The sequence below is a fragment of the Lipotes vexillifer genome, unplaced genomic scaffold (assembly GCF_000442215.2).
Source record: "Lipotes vexillifer unplaced genomic scaffold, Lipotes_vexillifer_v1.1 scaffold1728, whole genome shotgun sequence".
Taxonomy (NCBI): domain Eukaryota; kingdom Metazoa; phylum Chordata; class Mammalia; order Artiodactyla; family Lipotidae; genus Lipotes; species Lipotes vexillifer.
In genome coordinates this window covers 298,355-319,607 of record NW_006784330.1, presented here as the reverse complement: position 1 = coordinate 319,607, position 21,253 = coordinate 298,355, and the positions used below count along the sequence as shown (strand labels likewise).

Here is a 21,253-nt window from a genome sequence, read left to right as displayed (position 1 = left end):
TATGTTTGATGTATTTGTGGGGAGGAAGGTGATCTCCTCGTCTTACTCTTGCACCATCTTAAAGGTCTCCCCCAACACCACCTTAATGTATCAGTGGTGAGGTCAGGATGAGAACTCTCATGGCAGAGTGGAGAGCTTCATATGTTTCTAGAAACACTGTTCTTCCCATCAGATCACAGTTAACAGTAAGAATTCAAGTATATTTATTCTGAGTGTTACTTTAGTTTCAATAACCTGGGAATCTTCTTAAAAGTACCTGTGATAAGTGGGAGGACGGTGTTCTCTCTCTCTCTCTCTCTTTTTCCCCCTCCTTCCCTCTCTTCCTTTCTTCCTCCCTCCCTTCCCCTCTCTCCCCCTTCCTACCTCCTTCTTCCCCTTTTTGAATGAGAAATAAACCTTAATTAGGTTAAACTTCTGAGATTTCAGGGTTGCTTTGTGTGTGTGTGTGTGTGTGTGTGTGTGTGTGTGTGTGTGTGGTACGTGGGCCTCTCACTGTTGTGGCCTCTTGTGGAGCACAGGCTCTGGATGTGCAGGCTCAGCAGCCATGGCTCACTGGCCCAGCCGCTCCACGGCATGTGGGATCTTCCCTGACCGGGGCACGAACCCGTGTCCCCTGCATTGGCAGGTGGACTCTCAACCACTGTGCCACCAGGGAAGCCCCAGGGTTGCTTTTAAACAGCAACCTAACTTAATACTGAAGTATATTCGACAGTAACTAAAACCTTAAAATCTGTCTTTGGCTTAGCAGGCATGCAACAATGAGGAAAGCCATATTGGAAGCTGAAACGATGGCCAACAATATTAAGCAGTGAGAATAAATGTTAAAACTCTTGCCTCACATAAATTGGGGGTCATATTATGTGGCTACTCAGCAGGCACTTCTAGAAGAAATTGGGAATCAAAACCTTATTTGAGTGGGTTAGTTTTTTATACTAATTGAAATTTTTATTGAGGTAATTGTGGATTCACATTTAGTGTAAGGAATAATATAGGTCCTGAAGAAATAATATAGAGTTCCTATTTATAGTTTACCTAGTTCTCCCCAGTGATAGCATCTTACAAAACTGTAGTACTGTATTGCAACTGGGGTATTAACATTGATAAAATTTGTCTTGTTCAGATTTCTACAGTTTTACTTCTGTGTGTGTGTGTGTGTGTGTTTAGTCATATACAATTTTATCACATGTAGGTTTGTATATCCACAACCATAGTAAAAATACAGAATAGTTACATTACTACAAGAATTCCTCATATTCCCCTTTTATTGCCACACCCACCTCCCTCCCACCATATCCCCCCTACTCCCTGCCCCCTAATCCTTGGCAACCACTAATCTATTCTCCCTTCCTAAAATTTTATCATTTCAAAATACTATATAAGATGAAATCATATAGCATGTAACCTTTAGGGGTTGGCTTTTTTTCACTCAGCATAATTCCCCAGAGATTCATCTAAATTGCTATGTGTATCAGTGGTTTGATCCTTTTTGTTGCTGAGTAGTTTTCCATGGTTTAGATGTACTACAGTCTGTTTACACATTTACCTGTTGTAGTACATCTTAGATGTTTCCAGATTTTGGCTACTTATGAGTAAAGCGTCTATGAATGTTTATGTACAGAGTCTTGTGTGAGCATAAGTTTTCATTTCTCTTGGATAGATGCCCAAGAGTGCAATTGCTAGGTCATATGGTAGTTGCGTCTTTAGTTTTATTTTTAAAACTGTTAACACTGTTTTCCAGAGAGACTGTACCATTTTACATACCCACCAGCAATGTATGAGTAATCTAATTTGTCTGCATCCTCAACATTTGGTATTTTCACTTTTTCTTTTCATTTTAACCATTCTGCTAGATGTGTAGTGAGATCACTGAAGTTTTAATTTGCATTTTCCTAATGGCTAATGATGTGGAACATCTTTTCATGTGCTTATTTGTCATGAGTATATCCTCTTTGATGAAATGTCAGTTCTTGCCTTTTGTCCATTTTCTAATTAGATTTTATTTTTACTGTTGTTTTGAGAGTTCATTATATATTCTAGATACTAGTCCTTTGCTAGCTATGTGGATTGCATATATTTTCTCCTACCCTGTACCTTGTCTCTTCTTAACAGAGTTGTTCACAGGACAAAAGGTTTTAAAATTCAGTCCAGTTTTTCAATTTTTCTTTTTATGGACCATGCTTTTGGTGTGAAGTCTAAGAACTTTTTGTGTAGTCCTGTATACCCCCAATTTTCTCCTCTGTTTTTTCCTACAAGTTTTATTGTTTTATATTTTATATTTAAGGCTGTGATCCATTTTGAGTTAATTTTTGTATAAGATGTGAGGTTTAGATGACGTTTTTTTTTCCTCTATGGATATCAAATTGTTTTCTGGGATCTCTATTCTGTAGATCTATATGTCTTTCGCTCCACCAATACCATACTTTCTTAATCAATGTAGCTGTATAGTAAGCCTTAATATCTTGGAGAGTAATTTCTCCCACTTTATTTTTCTCCATCAACGTTGTTTTAGCTATTTTAATTCCTTTGCATTTCCATGAAAATTTGCTGGGATTTGATAGGAATTACATTAAATTTATAGATCATTTTGGGGGAAAAATGACATCTTTACTGTGTTGATTCTTCTCATCCATGAACATAGTATGTCTCAATATTTATTTAGATCTTCTTTGAGTTCTTTCATCAGCATTTTGTAATTTTCAGCACCCACATCATGTATATGTTTTAGTTTTGTCAGACTTATACCTAAGTATTTCATTTTATTTGTAGTGATTGTAAATGATATTGCGTTTTAAATTCTGGTTTCCACATGTTCATTTTTAGTACATAAAAACACAATTTTATATGTTGATCTTGTATGCCTGTTGAACTCCCTTCTAGGAGTTTGGTATTTTGGGGTTTTGTTTTGTTTTTGATTCCTTGGGATTTTCTACGTAAGTAGTTACATCATCTGCAAAAAGTGACAATTTTGTTTTTTCCTTCCCCATCTGTATGCTATTTATGTCTTGTTCTCACGTTACACTGGTTAGAACTTCAGGACCATGTTGAATAAGAGTGGTGAGAACAAACATCTTTGCCTTGCTTCTGAGTTTAGTCTTTCACTGGAAGTATGATTTTAGGTATAGGTTTTTTTGTAGATGCTTTTTATCAAATTGAGGTAATTCCACTCTTTTCCTGACTTTTTTTTATCATTAATTTTTATTATTAATGAGTACTGGATTTTGTCAGATGCTTTTTCTACATCAATTGATATAATCATATGATTTTTCTTCTTTAACTTGTTGATATGGTGGATTACATTGACACATTTTTAAACATTGATTCAACCTTACATTTATGGAATAAATTCTACTTGGTCCTGGTTTCTAGTTCCTTTTATATGTTATTGGATTTGGTTTGCTAGAATTTTCTTGAGGATTTTTAAGTGTTTGAGAGATTTTTTTTAATTGTTATTTTATATTGGAGTATACTTTATTTACAATGTTGTGTTAGTTTCAGGTGTACAGCAAAGTGATTTAGTTATACACATACATATATCTATTCTTTTTCAGATTCTTTCCCATATAGGTTATTACAGGGGTTTGAGTTGATTTTTGTTCATAGTTAGAGGTAGGGGGTCAACTTCAGTTACATGTAGATATGCAGTTGTCCCTGTATTATTGGCTGAAAAAGACTATGCTTCCTCCCATTGTATTGTCTTGGCACCTTTGTTAAAAATGAATTGACCATAAATATAAGGTTTTATTTGTGGACTTCATTTCTGTTCCATTGATCTCTATGGCTATCCTATGCTAATACCATGCTGTCTCGATTACTGTAGCTTTGTAGTATGTTTTAAAATTGGGTGGTGTAATTCCTGCAATTTATTATTCTTTTTCAGATTGCTTTGGCTATTCTGGGTCCTTTGTCTTTCCATGTAAATTTTAAAGCTTTTCTGTATCTACAAAAGTAGCCTCCTGGAATTTTCATAGGCATTGCATTGAATTTGTAGATCAATTTGTGGAGAATTGACATCTTAACAGTATTGAGTCTTTCAATCCATGAACATGGAATATCTCTTCATTTTTTTAGATCTTCTTTAGTTTCTCTTAGCAATGATTTATAGTTTCCAGTGTACAAGTCTTATAGTTCATTTGCTAAGTTTATTCCTGAGTGTTTTAATTCTTTTTTATGCTACTGTGAATGGAGTTGTTTTATTAATTTCACTTTCATATTGTTCAGTACAATTACTTTTTTAATAATGTCAAATGTATATGGCATAGTTCCCATCAAATTTTGACTATTACTAGCATTTTACTTCTAGTACGATGTATAATTTAATAGGCCTGCAGGGACAATCACTGACGCATATCATGGGACCAGAACTCTGGGCAGTTAAGTGCCTAGGTGCAGTTTTTGCCCTTAAGGAATGAAACTCCTGAAAAATGTAAAGTATGTTAATACAGAGATAGTCTTGAGAATTCAATTTGAAGCCATGACAAAATATTTATGGTAAGCCTCTCTTAATAATGCTGACTTGTGTTTCTCGACATTTCATTGATTTTTAAAAATGTTTATAAAAGTACTCTTTTGCATTTAATATGTATCAATCAGCAAATTAAGTAGTTTGTGCTTATGTTGACACTTTTGGCCTCAAGGTAATGGTTTGTTGTAGTGCTCATTTGTGTTTCTGTCACATTGAAAAATGTTATTCAGGGGTAAAAAATTGGTCCCTGCAGTTAGTTATTACAACAGAAAGGAGTTGTGTTTTCCCAGACTGTTCTCCTAGCCTTTCAGTAGACAACCATCATTTAAATCACTTGTTCTTAAAAGGTGTGATCTTACGGAATGCCTATATGTCATAAGATAGAATGAGGTATTATACTTCAAAAACTGCAAAACATTGGTTCTTTTCCAATTGGCTGAAGAAAATTAAAGTATATTGTTCCACATTTTTTAGTTTTTCTCTTGTAAAGTTTTCCTTAAATTTTTGGCACCAGTTATTGCTTATCAACCAGTGAGCATTAATGAATACTAAAACAAATGACCAAATTTATTTGTGCACATTAACAGAAAAACTCAGATTATCACACTTACTTCAACAGCTTATTTTTACTGCAGAAAGTTACTGTTCTATATGGTGAAACTAATGGTATTTTGTGTTGTTCTGCCCCTGAGCAAATTAAGGACCACCAAGTTAAATAAATCATTAGAAAGGAACTGAAATGTGAAAATATTCAGTGTACTAATTTGCTTATAGGCAGCAAAGACATACCAAAATCCACACATTCAATTTCGTGACCATCCTGTATGACACCTTTAGGCTGTAATGAGTAAAAAGCAGTTAACACTTCTCTTCAACAAAATACAAATGTCAGGTAGACTGTTACTTCCCTGAAAGCTAGGGAGAGCAAATCAAGAACAGTCTTGTGCAATAGTTTCCAACCAGACAGAGGCATGTTTTTCTCTTCCTCTGTATTTTCTAATACTTAAAGCTATTAAAATTGACACGTATGGGACTCCCCTGGCTGTCCAGTGGTTAAGACTCCACACTTCCACTGCAGGGGGCACGGATTCAATCCCTGGTCGGTGAACTAAGATCCCTCAAGGCGCACGGCATGGCCAAAAAAAAAAAAAAAATTGACATGTAAAGTTTTGTCAATCATATGTTGAAGGGAGAATGTAAGTTATGTTCCTGGGATATTTTGTCCTCTGAGTAATGATGTGTGCCTTTTCCCCTTATAGGCATGCTGCAAAGGAATGTAGAAGAGATACAAGTTTTCGAGCATCGTCATTACAGGGTGCAAAAGAAGGTAGAAGAGGTAACACAAGTTTTCGAGCATCATCATTGCAAGGAGCAGGAATGCAATGTCAGGATTGCTTTTGATTGAATGACCCTATCTTCAGCATGCTGTTTTTGGATTATACATTACCTACAAATTTTGATGGTGTTTGTTAGAGTAGTATTTACAGTTAATATTTAATCTTTGGTGGCAATAAAGGCTGCATGTATTTTTCCCCCACTTAAATATTGTGCTGTTGGGAATGATACTGTAGTTTTGACTTTTAGTATTCGCAAATCAAAACTATATCAGTTCTTCTGTCTAGACAGCAGCCTATTTGATGTTGACTCTGTGTGTGCAATTCATGGTTTACTCTGCTAGATTCCATATCTTACTGGCAACACGCAGTGTCTTTTTCACTCCAACCAGATCATAAAGAAATGTTTGCCAAAAAATAGATGCCAACCAGTCTTGACTGGGTGCCTGTTAACATTCAACGTATAGTGTTAGCTACTGTAAAGTCTCTCTCCTCAAAAGAACTTACTGTCTACTTTGAGATATACTTAATGCCTGTCTGTATAAAAAAAACAGTATAGACAATACAAGGAAGTGTGTTATGAAGTACAGAAAGTATGCTATAGAAATTCAAAGAAGAGAGGAAGAGTTAGGATGGATTTGGGACTTGATTTAGGTTATTTAAAAAAGGGTATGGTTCAGGCAGTTCGTTTATTTTTGATGTCCAGATAATCTGGTGTTTTACTTGGTTTTAGCATATGATTTATAGTTGTGGGTTTTGTGTATTTGTTTATCTGTTTTTCAAGAAAAAGCATTGTTCTTAGCTTGGAAACAGTCTGATTTCTTGTGTTTCATGTTTTACCTAAGTCATAAATAAAGGCAATGCTCTGAAAAATAAAAATATAACACTAAAATAAACTACTTAAAGGTTTTTGAGTGACTAAAGCTTAATTGCCTGTAATTCCTGAGCTGAATTTCTGTTGTACTGACTGAACATGACCATCCTGTAGGGTACATATTATGGAAAGAATATATTTTTGAAATGAGTATTAGTGATTTACATCACCTTATGAGTAAACCAAATATCAGAACTTACATGGCCTCTTTTTTTCCTACCCACACTTCTCAAAGTAGCAGCTTCTAATCAGGTAAGTTTTCATTACCTCTCAAAATTACAGAGACCATTTAATTTTATGGATGATTTCTGTAGGTAAACAGCTTTTGAGTATTATCTTGAGTAATCTTTAATGTTTGAATACAATATTATTATCCTAGATAAAAACATTTCCCCTATTGTTTTTGGCAATTCAACTCTTGTAGTCTGTGAATACGTTAAGTTCCACATTCAGTAAAGAGAACATAGTATATAGAAGGAAATACTGGATTTATTCTTGTCCCTGCTTAATCAACTGCACAGATAATTTCATTTGGAGCATTATCTTTTGTCTATAACATGAAAGAGTTGGACCATATGAAGATTTTCCCAACTGGAAGAAACTAGTTTTCATTTCTCACAAGTTTTTTGATTCCTTTATGTCTTTTCACTACCAGTACTTACTTACTGTAAACTTCCTCAGTAAAATAAAGAAAGAGGAGGCTACAGTACTCCTATCGACTTTGCATTGGGAGTTCTAATATTTTTTTTCCAGGACATAAAAGAGGCGTGTGTTACAGAGTAAAGTAAGTCAGAAAGAGAAAAACAAATACCGTATGCTAACACATATATATGGAATCTAAAAAAAAAAATGGTTATGAAGAACCTAGGGGCAGGATGGGAATAAAGACGTAGACCTACTAGAGAATGGACTTGAGGATATGGGGAGGGGGAAGGGTAAACTGGGACAAAGTGAGAGAGCGGCATGGACATATATACACTACCAAACGTAAAATAGATAGCTAGCGTGAAGCAGCTGCATAGCACAGGGAGATCATCTCGGTGCTTTGTGACCACCTAGAGGGGTGGGATAGGGAGGGTGGGAGGGAGACGCAAGAGGGAGGAGATATGGGGATATATGTATATGTACAGCTGATTCACTTTGTTATACAGCAGAAACTAACACACCATTGTAAAGCAATTATACTCCAATAAAGATGTTAAAAAAACAGGCTAAAAAAAAAAAAAGAGGCGTGTGAATGGCAAGTGACTTCCAGGTCAATGCAGTAATACTGTGGGTTTACTGGTAGATCTCAGTGTACTGTTTGGAGCCTTGGACTAAATCGTTTTTAAGGTTCCTTCTGACTCTAGTTCTAACGTGTCTAAAAGACATGGCATTGTTGAACAGATATTAATTAAAAGATCAGAAATAACCTATTCTTGCCAGTAATTTTAAGGCTACATTTATGTTAGGTACTGGAATCTTGAGACCCCTCTCCCCCGCAGCCGTTGTTAAAGACCAGGTAAGATATTAGCTGAAGGAGAATTCTTAAATTTGTCATGTTGACACTTTCCCAGTGCTTATCTACTTTTTCTGTCCTCTGAAAAAGACAGCATTTATGCTATCTCATTTGGAGGATTTGAAAGACATGCACAGTTGTTTACTCTTAATATTAGACGAGTGATGCTGTCCCTCTTCGAGAGAAGATTTTTGGTTTTAGCATCTTCTTTCATATCTGGAAATTATAATTGCTTCATAATGTATTCATCAGAAGTGTGCTGTGAACAAAGCACCTAAAAAGGACAAAGCCTGAAAATATGTCTATGTTAAGGAGGAACTTCTGGCTTAATTAAACTAACCTTGTTAAATTGTCAGAAAGACAAATGAGGCATAGTTTTCAGTTTGTCATAAACTCTTCTGGGAGTGAAATTGTGAAATTACCTCGTGCTAAGATCTCTGTGCCCATGAATAACATCTAGAAATCTCAAAGCTTTTAATATACTGTCTGATATCCTTTTGAAATGGGGACAGGATGCTGTGGGGAAATGGAATAGCTATTATTCCACAGGTAATAAATTTGGCAGAGCTAGAAATAGCCTGGTTTTCCTTCTAGCGCAATTTTCTGAATATTTGTCCCTTGGTACCTACCACTCGGACTGGCTACAGTTATACACCGGTACATAGAGTACTTCCTTATGACCTTGCTTTGTAGTTGTAATTCCACTCCATGTATGTCTTTTTAGCCATTCATTCTCCACTCATCCCACCTAGTGGATTTGTAATGTAGTGTGTATCACTTCAGTACCAATAGAATGTAAGTTTTATAGGAAGCTGTATACAAGTCTGGTGTGGTGGTCAGTGTAGTAATCTGTTCCACCCTTTGCCGCCTTCCCAGGGGACAGACACACTAGCAACTTTGGTGTATTCTTCCATTTCCTTGTTGATCAATGTGTCAATTGGACAGTTTGGTTGAGCAGCAGAATTCAGCCCACCACCATATAGGATTTACTTAATGCAGGTTATGTTATGACCCACACTTTGTTTTTGCTTAGATTCCACCCCTGTTCTGTGCGAAAACCACAAAATGGTGCATGTTAGAGCTGCATTCATTCGCCCGGGTGCTTCAAGAGCACAGTCATTTGCATATGCTAGGTCTTGGGTAACTCTAGTACTTTCCATGACATTCTCATCTGTTAGAAATTCTCAGGATAGGAAGTATAATGTCTTCCAGTAGCTGCTGTTTGGTCTTATCCTCTAACTTGAGTGTGGCAATACAGTTTGAATAAGTCTGAACCTACTGGATAAACTTGGAATATTTGCTCATAGATGACCACGCTGCAAGTGATTTTAAAACCATTCGTTTGGGCTTCCCTGGTGGTGCAGTGGTTGAGAGTCCGCCTGCCGATGCAGGGGACATGGGTTCGTGCCCTGGTCCGGGAGGATCCCATATGCCGCGGAGCGGCTGGGCCCGTGAGCCATGGCCGCTGAGCCTGCGCGTCCGGAGCCCATGCTCCGCAATGGGAGAGGCCACAGGAGCGAGAGGCCCACGTACCGCAAAAAAAACCAAAAACCAAAAAACATTCTTTTGTATAGTACTTTATAGTCACCCTATTCTGAAGAATTATTCCCATTTTACAGATGAGGAAACTGGCCTAGACCAGTTAAAGAACCTTAATGAAACTTACATAGTCTTGTAACTTGCCAAACAAAAGTTCAAGTCCAGGTTGCCTACTATGTTATATTGTCAATAACTGTGGGAACTGAGAATCCAAGCAGTGTGACCTCCCCCCCCAAACCCATGATCCTTTTCTTCTTTGGCTCTTTGTGATATAAGAAGAGTTCTCTTTAATTAAAAAATATATTGACTAGGTAATATAATCATGTGGTTCAAAATTCAAGAAGATAAAGTGAAAAGTTTTATCCCTCACCATCCAGTTCCCTTAACCCGGAATCATTTACTTATCACTGTCTTATGTTTTCCCAGAGGCATTTTATTGCCTATACAAGCAAACACATACATATATTCCTTCTTTTTAAAAAACTAAAATGGAAGAATACTATACACATCGTGCTGTACCTTGCTTTTGCACTAAATATATTTTAGAGATTGTTCAGTAGCAGTCCATAGAGAACTTTGTCATCTTTGTTACTGCTGCATAGTTTTCCATTGAATGGATGTGTAACATTCATGGATATTTAAGTTGTTTCCAATATTTTGTTATTATAAACAAGGTTGCATGACTAATTTTATATATATACAAAATTTTATAATATATATAGTTTATAAAATTGTATAGCCTATAATTAGATATGTACACATACAATTAATTTCTTGAGGATACATAGTATTGAGAATAAGTTGAATTGTTCCTTTATGATTATGATTTAAATTGTATCCTCAAGTTGCCTTCCACAGAGGTACCAATTTATGTTTCTACCAGCAGTGTACTGAGAATGCCTGTTTCCCCTCAATCTCAGCAAAACAAGTGTGTTCTCAAACTTGTGGATCTTTACTAATCTGGTGGGTGAAAAAAGTTATTTTAATGTACTTTTAGAAAATAAACTTTATTTTTTAAGAGAAGTTTTAGATTCACAGAAAAGTTTCATAGTACAGAGTTCTGTATTCCTCCACTCAGTTTTATTTAGTGTTAACATCTTAAATAACTCTGGTATATTTGTCACAGCTAATGATAGATGTGATAATGATAATGATAGATAGATTATTAACTAAAGTGCATAATTTATTGATATTTCCGTATTTTGTACCTAGGGCCCTTTTCTGTCCCAGGATCCCACATTACATTTGGTCATCATGTCTCCTTTGATTCTTTTGTGACAGATGCTCAGACTTTCCATGTTTTTGATGACCTTGACAGTTTTGAGGAGTACACATCAGGTATTTTATAGTCAGTGTACTTTGAAATTTACATGTCACTTGTGAGACTAAACATTTTTCTTTTCGGGCTTCTCTGGTGGCGCAGTGGTTGGGAGTCCGCCTGCCGATGCAGGGGACACGGGTTCGTGCCCCGGTCCGCAAAGATCCTACGTGCCGCGGAGTGGCTGGGCCCGTGAGCCATGGCCGCTGAGCCTGCGCGTCTGGAGCCTGTGCTCCGCAACGGGAGAGGCCACAACAGTGAGAGGCCCGCGTACCGCAAAAAAACAAAAACAAAAAATCTTTCTTTTCATGTACTTAAGGACATTTGTATTTCCATTTCCGGGAACTAGGAGCCCATTCTCTTAACCATTGTGTTCTACCACTCTCTTGATTCATCGTAATTATCAATAAAAACATTCATGGGCCTTAATACACGTGGGTTTCTGATTCTCAGGATAGGAAGTACAATGTCTTAGCCTCTGTTAGAGACAGAGGAGAACCATTTGTGCTAGTGATGTGGTCAAACTTGAGTCTGATCACTCTGGTAACACTGCAGAGGATGAACCAGAGGCTCATCTGGACTGGAAACGGCAGGTAGGTGGGATGCGGGATAAGAAGTCCTTGAAAGCAGAAGCAGGGTTGATAGGGACACATTCGAGGGAAATTAGAGGGGTCAGGATTTGGTGATACTGGATGAGAGAGTCAAGAAGTCAAAGGCGACTCCTAGGTTTATGAACTGGATATTTTGGATGTTACCTTTAACCTATACAAGAAATCCAAGAGAAATACTTGAACAATTCACAATATACCGGTTGCTCAGTACGTACTCTGGGTTCCTAGCTATGCGAGACTACAATTCCCAGAGCCCTGCGCTCCACCACAATCCCCTTAGAGTCGGCCGCGCAGAGTTCTGGGACTCGAAGTCCGCGGCCTATTTACCCAAGTTAGAGCTAGGGGCCGTGGAAACATGAAGAGGTAAGGGCTTGTCTGAGAGCAGACGGCGAAGGGAGGTCTGTTCTATCTTTTAACTCTTCAAGTGGCTTTTGTTACTTTGGGTTTGGGGTTATGTCACGTTCTGGGGACGCGGTTTCGTGTGAGCGGGAAGACAAAGGAGGAGGGAAAAGGGGAGACGGGCTGGACGGGCCTGTAGGGCGAAGTTCAGGAAGGGCCGCCGCTGCTGCCGGTCTCCGTAGGCATGTCCTCCCGGCACAGGCACCTAGGCAACGGCGCCGGCCCCGAGACGGATGCTGTGGCTCCTTCCTATTTCAGACGGACCCACCCAGGTAAAAGGGTCTTGGCCGCTTGATGAAACCGGCCTGCGCCGGAGAAACGCGGGCCAGCTCCTCCCTGCCCCGCCCTATCTCCACCCCATTCTCAGAAAGGGGCCCAGGGGTGGGCGCGTTTATTCGCAGTGTTTGTGTGTTAAAAAGGACTTTCTCGGGCTCAGAGACCATGTAGCATTTTCAGCTCTTAAAGTAAGCAAGTGATACTTTGTTGTTACAAATTTAGAAGCAGGGTGCCAAACCGTTTCCACGTACTGTAAGAAAAGAAAGGCACCGCTGCGAGCGGTTCCCCCTACTGGTTCTGCAGGAAATGGCAGCTTTAACGTGGCTGGTCTTTGTTGAAAGCCTGAGCTTAGAATTATTGACAGTACACAAAGCCTTTTTAAAGGATCCTCATTAAATTAGTTTTGTATTCATTCTGCAAGTAGAATAATCACTCTGGAATAGAGCGCTGCATTTAAATTCCTACTGGTATAATGCTCTCCTGCACTGTCAGTTTCTGCATCTTTTTCAAAAAAAGTTTCTGATTTTCCTTGTCTCAAAATGACTTTTAAAAAATGTTTATGATATATTTCATACATGCAAAATAATGTATATATACAGGTTAAGGAATAATAATAGACTCGTACTCACTACAAGCTTTAGAAATAGAACATTACCAGTATCAGTAGCATGGATGCTGTATCATTTGATAACAGCAGTATCATCGATACAGTATTCATAGAACATTATCAGTATCAGAATTCCCTTGTGTGCCCTTCCCTGAGTGCTTCTCTTCCCTCCCTGAGGGGATCACTAGCCAGTATTTTGCGTTAATCATTCCCTTGCTTTTTTCTTTTTAAATAGTTTTATCACATACGAATTTATATCTAAACAAAGTGTTGGTAGTGTTATCCAATTTTCAACTCTACACAGACACATATTACGTGAATTTTTCTGTGACTTGCTTTTTTTCACTCCACATTTCTTTTTGAAATTCATGTGTACTGATGTATTTAGCTATGGTTTATTCATTTCAAAGCCACTTTAAACTTAGCAGGAACTTTCAGAATTCTAAACAATAAGTAACGATTAAGATACTGAAAAGGAATTTTTGAAAACCCTGGGCCTATGGATACTTTAAAATTTCCCAAAGTTGGTATAAGTCTGTCTAAAGTATGGGAATCTTGCTTATAATTATGGGAGATACATCTTTTACGTCTCATCATAACCCCAGTAGTAAAGGGCTATTTTTTAAGAAAGGTATTTAAAATTTATTTTCCTCATGGAATTAACTCACTTTGTTTTTGTCTTTTATAATCATTTGTTGCACACTTAAATGGTCCTGCTATTTCTTTACACTCAGAGTTTTTAATTATTTAGGGTTAGTTAGCTCATATTAGCATTACCTAGATTTCTACACAGTAGTGCTTAAGCTGTAAAATGTTATGACCCCCTTGATCTTTGTTTCTATACTCCCTTCTTTGGTAATCTCCTCTCTCACAGCTCCAGATCCTGACAACACAGATGACTAAAGATTTCCATATGCAGCCTCAGACTCTTATCTATGCAACAGTTCTGCTATCACTTTCCTTTTAGCCAGTATCACATTGTCACCTCAGACTCAGTATGTCTTTGGAGCATTCCTGATACTTCATGTTGGTATTTCAATTGTAATAGGTAGTTGACTCAACACGCTAACATAATGACTTCCCTTTCCCAAACCATTTAATCCATCTGGAACTTCCTCTTTAGTTCATTGGTCCCATCTGTCAGTTACACAGCTTGAAATTCAGGGTTATCTTTCACTTCTCCCTTACCCCTACCTTCAAAAGGCCTTTCTCATCTAACCCTTCCTTTCAATTTCTATTACCACTCCAGTTTGTACTTTCATCACCTTATGCTTGATAAATTATAGTTTCCTAACTAGTTCTTCTGGTTTCTTTCTTACTATTCCATACTATTCCATAGGGCTTATTATAACCACATTCATTTTTCTAAACCATCGCTTGCACCATGTCAGTTAACTAATAAATTGCTTTCTAATATGTGTACATTAAGGTCCAGACCTCTTAGTTGGTGTATTTAAGGCCATTCACAGTCTGAGTCTAATTACCCTTCCGACATGATCTCCCAAGGCTCCCATACATGAATGCCAGCTAAATTGAACTTCTTATTATCCCCCAGAACATAGTTCTGTCTCTTCATACTCGTTCTCCCTGTTCTTTCCTTCAGCATACTCAATCCTTCAAATGCCAGTGTAAGAATTACCTTTCCCAAGTCTTCATTTACTACCTTGCCTCCCAATTATCTTTCTTCTGTGAACTACTGATTTGGCATATGCTTCGTAAAGAAGATATAAAAGATATAAAATCTTTCTTCCTCTCTCTCTCCCTCTGTCCCTCTCTCTCTCCCTGTCCTTTTCCCTCTCCCTCTCCCTCCCTCCCTCCCTCTCTCTCTCTCTCTCTCCCCCTCTTCCCCTCTGCCCCGCACATGCACTCAACACATACGTATCTGTTACCTTTCCCTAAATAAATTGCAAGTTTTTTGATGATAAAGACTCTGTCTTGAATATCTTTGACTCCATCAGTACCTAGCACAGTGCATTCATTTTGTGTAAACAGGTATTTAGTTAATGTTTGTGGAATGAATGATAAAGGACAACAAATAGAGAAGTGTCTTTGAACAAATGGGATCACTAATGTAGATAATATAGATAAAGAATATATTTTGAGATTAACTGTCTCTTCTACTTTCCACATATATTCTTGTATCTATTCCAGGGTAAATAGCTGTGTGAAGAGTGATGAGCATGTCCTGGAGGAGCTGGAAACAGAAGGGGAGAGGCAGCTGAAAAGCCTCCTTCAGCATCAACTTGATACCAGTGTCTCCATTGAGGAGTAGGTATTGATTTTGCAAACAGACTATCATACACCCTCACCTCCAGATGACAGACGCCTCTTAAGGTCTGGATGTAACACTCCTCTCCCAGCCCGCTTTCCTTGGCAGACTTCTACTTATTAGGCAGGGTTTTACTTCTATGTCTCTTCCTCTAGGAAGCCTCCCATATCCCACTCCGTCTGGGCTAAGTACCTTTCCTGTATCTTCCTTTAACATACATAGCACTTAGAATCCAGTATTATCATTGCCTGTTTACTTGCTTCTCTTCTACAGTTCTTCCACAAAAGCAGAAACTGTTTTTATCTTTTTTACTGTTTAATCCTCAGTACCTGGCACAGTCTCTGATGCATAGTAGGTACCCAGTAAATAAATATTTTATTCAGTCATTAGTCCTAGATTACTGGTGGAGTTCCATATCATTACAGTGGTGCTTCAGCCTAGAAATAGTATGTGAGAGAGAAATTGCCACTGAGTTTCATTGTGCCTCTTAATGGCGAGCCCCATTTCTGTGAATTGTGGTAACTTGAAGATGTTCTTACTCTCTTCCTGCTTGTTTTGCAGATGTGTATCTAAGAAAGAGAGCTTTGCTCCTGGTACTATGTACAAGCCCTTTGGGAAGGAAGCAGCTGGGACTATGACTTTGTCCCAGTTCCAGACACTGCATGAGAAGGACCAGGAGACTGCTTCTCTCAGGGAACTAGGGCTTAATGAGACAGAAATCTTGATTTGGAAGAGCCATGTTTCAGGTGAAAAGGTGAGTGGGGCAAATTTTTTCTGGAGAATAAAAAGTAAGATCTTTTCATTTTGGTACTGAGAACCTTTTCATTTTTAGTTTTCACAACACTGAGCTTTGTGTCTGAATCTTCCTTGGTTTTTAGGATAGGGACCTTGGTAAAAGAGAAGCTGCTCCTTGACTTTTTTTTTTTGCGGTACGTGGGCCTCTCACTGCTGTGGCCTCTCCCGTTGCGGGGCACAGGCTCTGGACGCGCAGGCTCAGCGGCCATGGCTCACGGGCCCAGCCGCTCCACGGCATGTGGGATCTTCCCGGACCGGGGCATGAACCCGTGTCCCCTGCATCGGCAGGCAGACTCTCAACCACTGCGCCACCAGGGAAGCCCCTGCTTCTTGACTTTTTTTCCCCTAAACAAATGGGATTTTTTTTTTTTAATTTTATTTATTTATTTTTGGCTGTGCCACGTGGTTGTGAGATCTCATTCCCTGACCAGATGTTGAACCCGTGCCCTCGGCAGTGAAAGTGCAGAGTCCCAACCACTGGAGCACAGGGTATTCCTGCTCCTTGACTTCTTAGCTAACATGTCTGTAAATGACCATTTCTGGGCCCTGATCATTTTCTTTCTTGTTTAAGGCATCAGATTGTCACTTTTAGGGCGTGTCCTCTGTGATATATGCCATCTCATTTCTCTTATTTCAGAGGGCGAGACTTAGGGCAACCCCTGAAGCGATACAGAACCGTCTTCAAGATATTGAGGAAAGAATCTCGGAGCGTCAGCGCATCCTTTGCCTGCCCCAGAGATTTGCAAAGAGCAAACAGCTGACCCGGCGAGAAATGGAAATAGAAAATTCTTTATTTCAGGGAGCTGATCGTCATTCCTTCCTCAAGGCTCTTTATTACCAAGGTATGTGATCGCCACTGACTTGATATGTTCTTTCACTGACAGGAAGATTTAACATCAGGGCATTAACTATGAAGAGTTAGTGAAGGGAGTAGGGGAAAGATGAACTATTGCTACTCCCGAGGAATGTATAGTCCCTTGAGAAAGACAAATATGTACCTAGTTAGTTGCAGTACAACATGAAAATTGCTATTGTAGAGACGTGAATAAAATGCTGAGGGGACACAGGGATAGAACATCTAAGTCTAATTGGGGGAGTCAGGAGTTGACATTTGTACCAAGTCTTGACTGATCAACAGGCACTTGTCAGGTAAATAGTGGGGAGAGGGCATTACAGATAGTGGGTGAGTAGGAATAGGATTGTGAAAGAACCTGGTGTGTCTAGGGAACAGTGAAAAGTTCAGTGTGGCAAGAAGTATAGGACACAGTGAGGACTGACAAGAAATGACGCTGGAAAGGTAGGTGAGGCTAGATTGTGAAGGGTCTTTAGGTAGAACTATAAGCTAGCACAAAATATATAGATAAATGGTGTGTGTCTTAACCAGAAAGAGTGGGTTTAACAGGTAAGTTTTGCTAGGCACTGTGGAAGGTATGCAGAAGTTTAAGAAATGGTTCCTGACTTTGTGCCAATTGCTGGTTGGAGAGAGAAACATAACATTTAGTAACAATGCTAGATACAGTTGTTAAGGGCTGTAGGAGTTCAGAGGAGAGAAAGGCCACTGTGCATTGATGGGCATTACTGAACATGGCCTCTCAGAGGAGGTAAAATTTTAATGTTCTTATAATACCACCAAGTCTTCAGGAGAGGGAAAGGCATTTCACTAGCAGCAGTTGTCGCAAGCACTATGGCATGTTTGGAGGTGTCGTGAGAGACAAGGTTAGAAAGGAAGCTAAAATTTTTGAACTTTTTTTGGCAGGTAGTATAGACCTATACAGAGTTCGTTATTCAGTTAGTCATTTTGGATGTGGTTAAAGGTCTTTGAGCCAGGGGTAACATGATAAAAGCAGTATTTGAAAGTGATTAATCTAGTGGCCAGTAAATATGATGCACGACAGGGAGAACTGGAATCAGGGAGAACAATTTATGAGGCATTACAGTCATTTCAGCAGGAAGAGCTGACTAGGATGATGGCAATGGAATTGGAAAGAGAAGTAGGTATGATTATAAGAGACATTACAAAAGAAGAATTGGTAAAACTTGTTGACTGAGAATGAAGGTCAGTGGAGAGAAATGTGTCAAAGATAGCCCAGGTGCTTCAACGCTGTGTAATTTTACAGTTGGCAAAATTAAGGAAGCCTTTATGGGGAAATTTTGAGGAAAGATGATGGGTTTGATTTTAAACATGTTAAATTTGTGAGACTGCAGGATCATCAAATGCAGATATCGAGGAGGCTGTTGGAAATGGCAGCAGTGAAGCTCAGGGGAGAGGGCAGAACTAGATCCATAGAGTTGGGGCTCATCTATGCTTAGACCATAGGTAAAGCCAACAGAATGAATGAATGATTTGTTAGAGACAGAGAGACCATAGACATGGAAGAGCAGTGGTGAAGGAAGGAAAGAAAGAATGAACAAACAGCCTTTGGTGGAGAGACATTATAGCATACTGATTAAGAACATGGGCTCTGGAGGCAGACTGCTGGGAACATCCTGGCTCCCCCCGCTTACTAGCTATAAGATGTTGGCAAGTTACCACTCTATGCTTCATTTTCTTCGTGAGAATATTAATGAGAATATTAATAGTAGCTATGTTTTAGGGTTGTTAGGAGAATTAAGAGAGGTAATACATGTGAATCACTTAAAGCAGTACCTGGTATTTGGGGTGGGCGGGTGGTATATGAATCTGTTCTGTTTCCTATCTTTGAAACTCCTTGCTTTACACCTTCACAGCATACCACAAAAAGACAAGTGCAGACAAGTACATGACCTCAATGAAGAGGAAGATAAAATTAGGCACAAAAGGCAAGTCGAGAGTTTTCTTACAGTGTTAGATTTAGGAATGTAACCTAGGGTCCCAGACTTCTAAGTTGAGTTCTTATTTAATTCCATATTCAGTATATGACAATGTTTATAGGACATGATCCACAGGGAGCATATTATCCTGATACAGAATATTAAAGAGAGGAGTTAGTAGAAGTTGTAATAAAGCTTTTACATTTAGTGTTGTTGATATTTTTCTCTATACCTTTAAGTTATTATACCAGACATAAAATGACCTTAATGAATTTTAGATCCTATTTTGTAACTAATTCTGAATACTTTTATTAATCAGTAACGTATAACTATTGATGATGATATAATAGCTAATATTTTATTTTTGAAATGAACTTAAAATCAAATTGCCTGTTTATTTGGGGGGGGGCTATGTGTACAATTCTGTGAATTGTAAATCGTGTAAATCACATAGATTCATGTAACCACCACCACAATCAGGATAGAGAACAGCTCCATGGCCCTCAAACTTCCTCATACTATCCATTGATAGTCACTCCCAACTCCACCCATAATCCCTGGCAATCACTGATCTATTCTCCATCACTGTGATTTTGTCTTTTAGAGAACATCATATGAATGGAATCATACAATATGTAATCTTTTGAGAGTGACTTCTTTCACTCAGCATAGTGCCTTTGAGATTCATCCAAGTTGTGTGTATCATTCATTTTGCCAAATAGCATTCCACTGTATGAATGTTCCAAAGTTTGTCTATCCATTCACCCATTCAAGTGCATTTGGGCTGTTTCCAGGTTGTGGTGATTATGAATAATACTGATATGAATATTCTTGTACAGGCTTTTGTGTGAACATAAAATTTTTATTTCTCTAAGGTAAATATCTAGGAGTGGGATTACTGGGTCATATGGTAAGTGTTTGTTTAACTTTATAAGAAACTGCCAAACCATTTTCCAGAGTGGCTGAACCATTTTGCATTTTCACCAGCAATGTATGAGAGTTCCAGTTGCTCTACATCTTTGTCAGCATTTGGTATTGTTGGTATTTATTTTAGTTATTCTAATAGCTGTGAAGTCTTATCTCATTGTAGTTTTAATTTGCATTTCCTTAATGGCTAATGATGTTGAACATCTTTTCATATGCTTATTTGCCATCCTTATATCCTGTTGCTAAAGTGTCAGTTCAAATCTTTTGCTGTTTTTTAACTGAGTTGTTAATTTTTTCCTGATGACTCTTGAGAGTTGTTTATGTATTCTAAACACAATTCTCTGTTGGATATATGATTTGCAAATATTTTATCCCAGTGTGTAGCTTGCCTTTTCATTCTCTTAACAGTGTCTTTTGCAGAGCAAACTTTCTTTTATTGTGGTAAAATGTACCTAACATAAAACTGACCATTTTAACTATTTTTTAAGTGTATTAAGTATATTCACATTGTTCTGCAACAATTGTAACCATCCATCTCCAGAACTTTTTCATCTTCCCAAATGGAAACTTTTTACCCATTAAACTCTAACTCCCCATTCTCCCTTTCCCTCATCTCCTGCCAACCCCCATTCTGCTTCTGTCTCTTATGAATTTGAATATTCTAGGTACCTCATGTAAGTGGAATCATAACAGTGTCTTTTTGTGTCTGGCTTATTTCACTTAGCATAATGTCTTCAAGGTCATCTATGTTGTAGCATGTATCAGAATTTCCTTCCTTTTTAAGGCTAAATAATATTTCATTGTATGTATTTACCACATTTTGTTTATCCATTCATCTGTCAATAGACCCTTGTGTTGCTTCTACCTTTTGGCTATTGTGAATAATGTTGCTGTGAACCTGGATATACAACTATCTGTTCCAGTCCCTACTTTCAATTCTTTTGAATATATACACAGAAGTGAAATTGCTGGATCATATGGTAATTCTATGTTTAATCCTTTGAGGAACCACCATACTGTTTATAGAGGCTATACCATTTTAAATTCATACCAACAATGTACAAGGGTGTCTTTTGCCCTTTTTTAGATGAGTTGTTTATTTGTTGTTGAGTTGCAGTTCTTTATATATTCTGGATATTACTCCCTTATCAGATATATGATTTGCAAATATTTTCTCCGATTCTGTGGGTTGCCTTCTTAGTCTGTTGGTAGTGTCCTTTGATGCACAAAAGTTTTTATTTTCGATGAAGTCCAATTTGTCAATTTTTTTTTTGTTCCCTGTGCTTCTGGTGTTATATCCAATAAATCACTGCCAAATCTAATGTCATAAACCTTTTTTCCTATATTATCTTCAGAGAGTTTTATAGTTTTAGCTCTTATGTTTAGGTCTTTGATCCATTTTGAGTTAACTTTGTTTATGATATAAAGGGTCCAACTTCATTTTTGCATGTTTGATATCCAGTTTTTCCAGTACTACTTGTTGAAACGACTGCCTTTCTCCATTGAATGGTCCTAGCACACTCTCTGAAAATCATTTGACTGTAAATGAAAGAG

At 38.1% G+C, this 21,253-nt stretch overlaps 2 protein-coding genes across 2 annotated transcripts in view; both read left to right on the top strand.

Annotated features, from left to right (window-relative positions):
• NUP62CL (nucleoporin 62 C-terminal like) overlaps nt 1-5,867 on the top strand; it is a 44,990-nt gene extending 39,123 nt beyond the window's left edge. Inside the window, exon 10 of the mRNA XM_007456709.1 lies at nt 5,722-5,867. Within this exon, the coding sequence (XP_007456771.1) occupies nt 5,722-5,867 (146 nt within the window). The remainder of the gene's footprint in view (nt 1-5,721) is intronic.
• A 6,077-nt stretch (nt 5,868-11,944) lies between these two features.
• The window catches only part of RBM41 (RNA binding motif protein 41), a 66,246-nt gene continuing 56,937 nt past the window's right edge, over nt 11,945-21,253 (top strand). The window contains exons 1-4 of the mRNA XM_007456698.1: nt 11,945-11,999; nt 15,070-15,186; nt 15,749-15,941; nt 16,620-16,824. Coding sequence (XP_007456760.1) covers nt 11,992-11,999; nt 15,070-15,186; nt 15,749-15,941; nt 16,620-16,824 — 523 coding nt within the window. The 5' untranslated portion in view covers nt 11,945-11,991. The remainder of the gene's footprint in view (nt 12,000-15,069; nt 15,187-15,748; nt 15,942-16,619; nt 16,825-21,253) is intronic.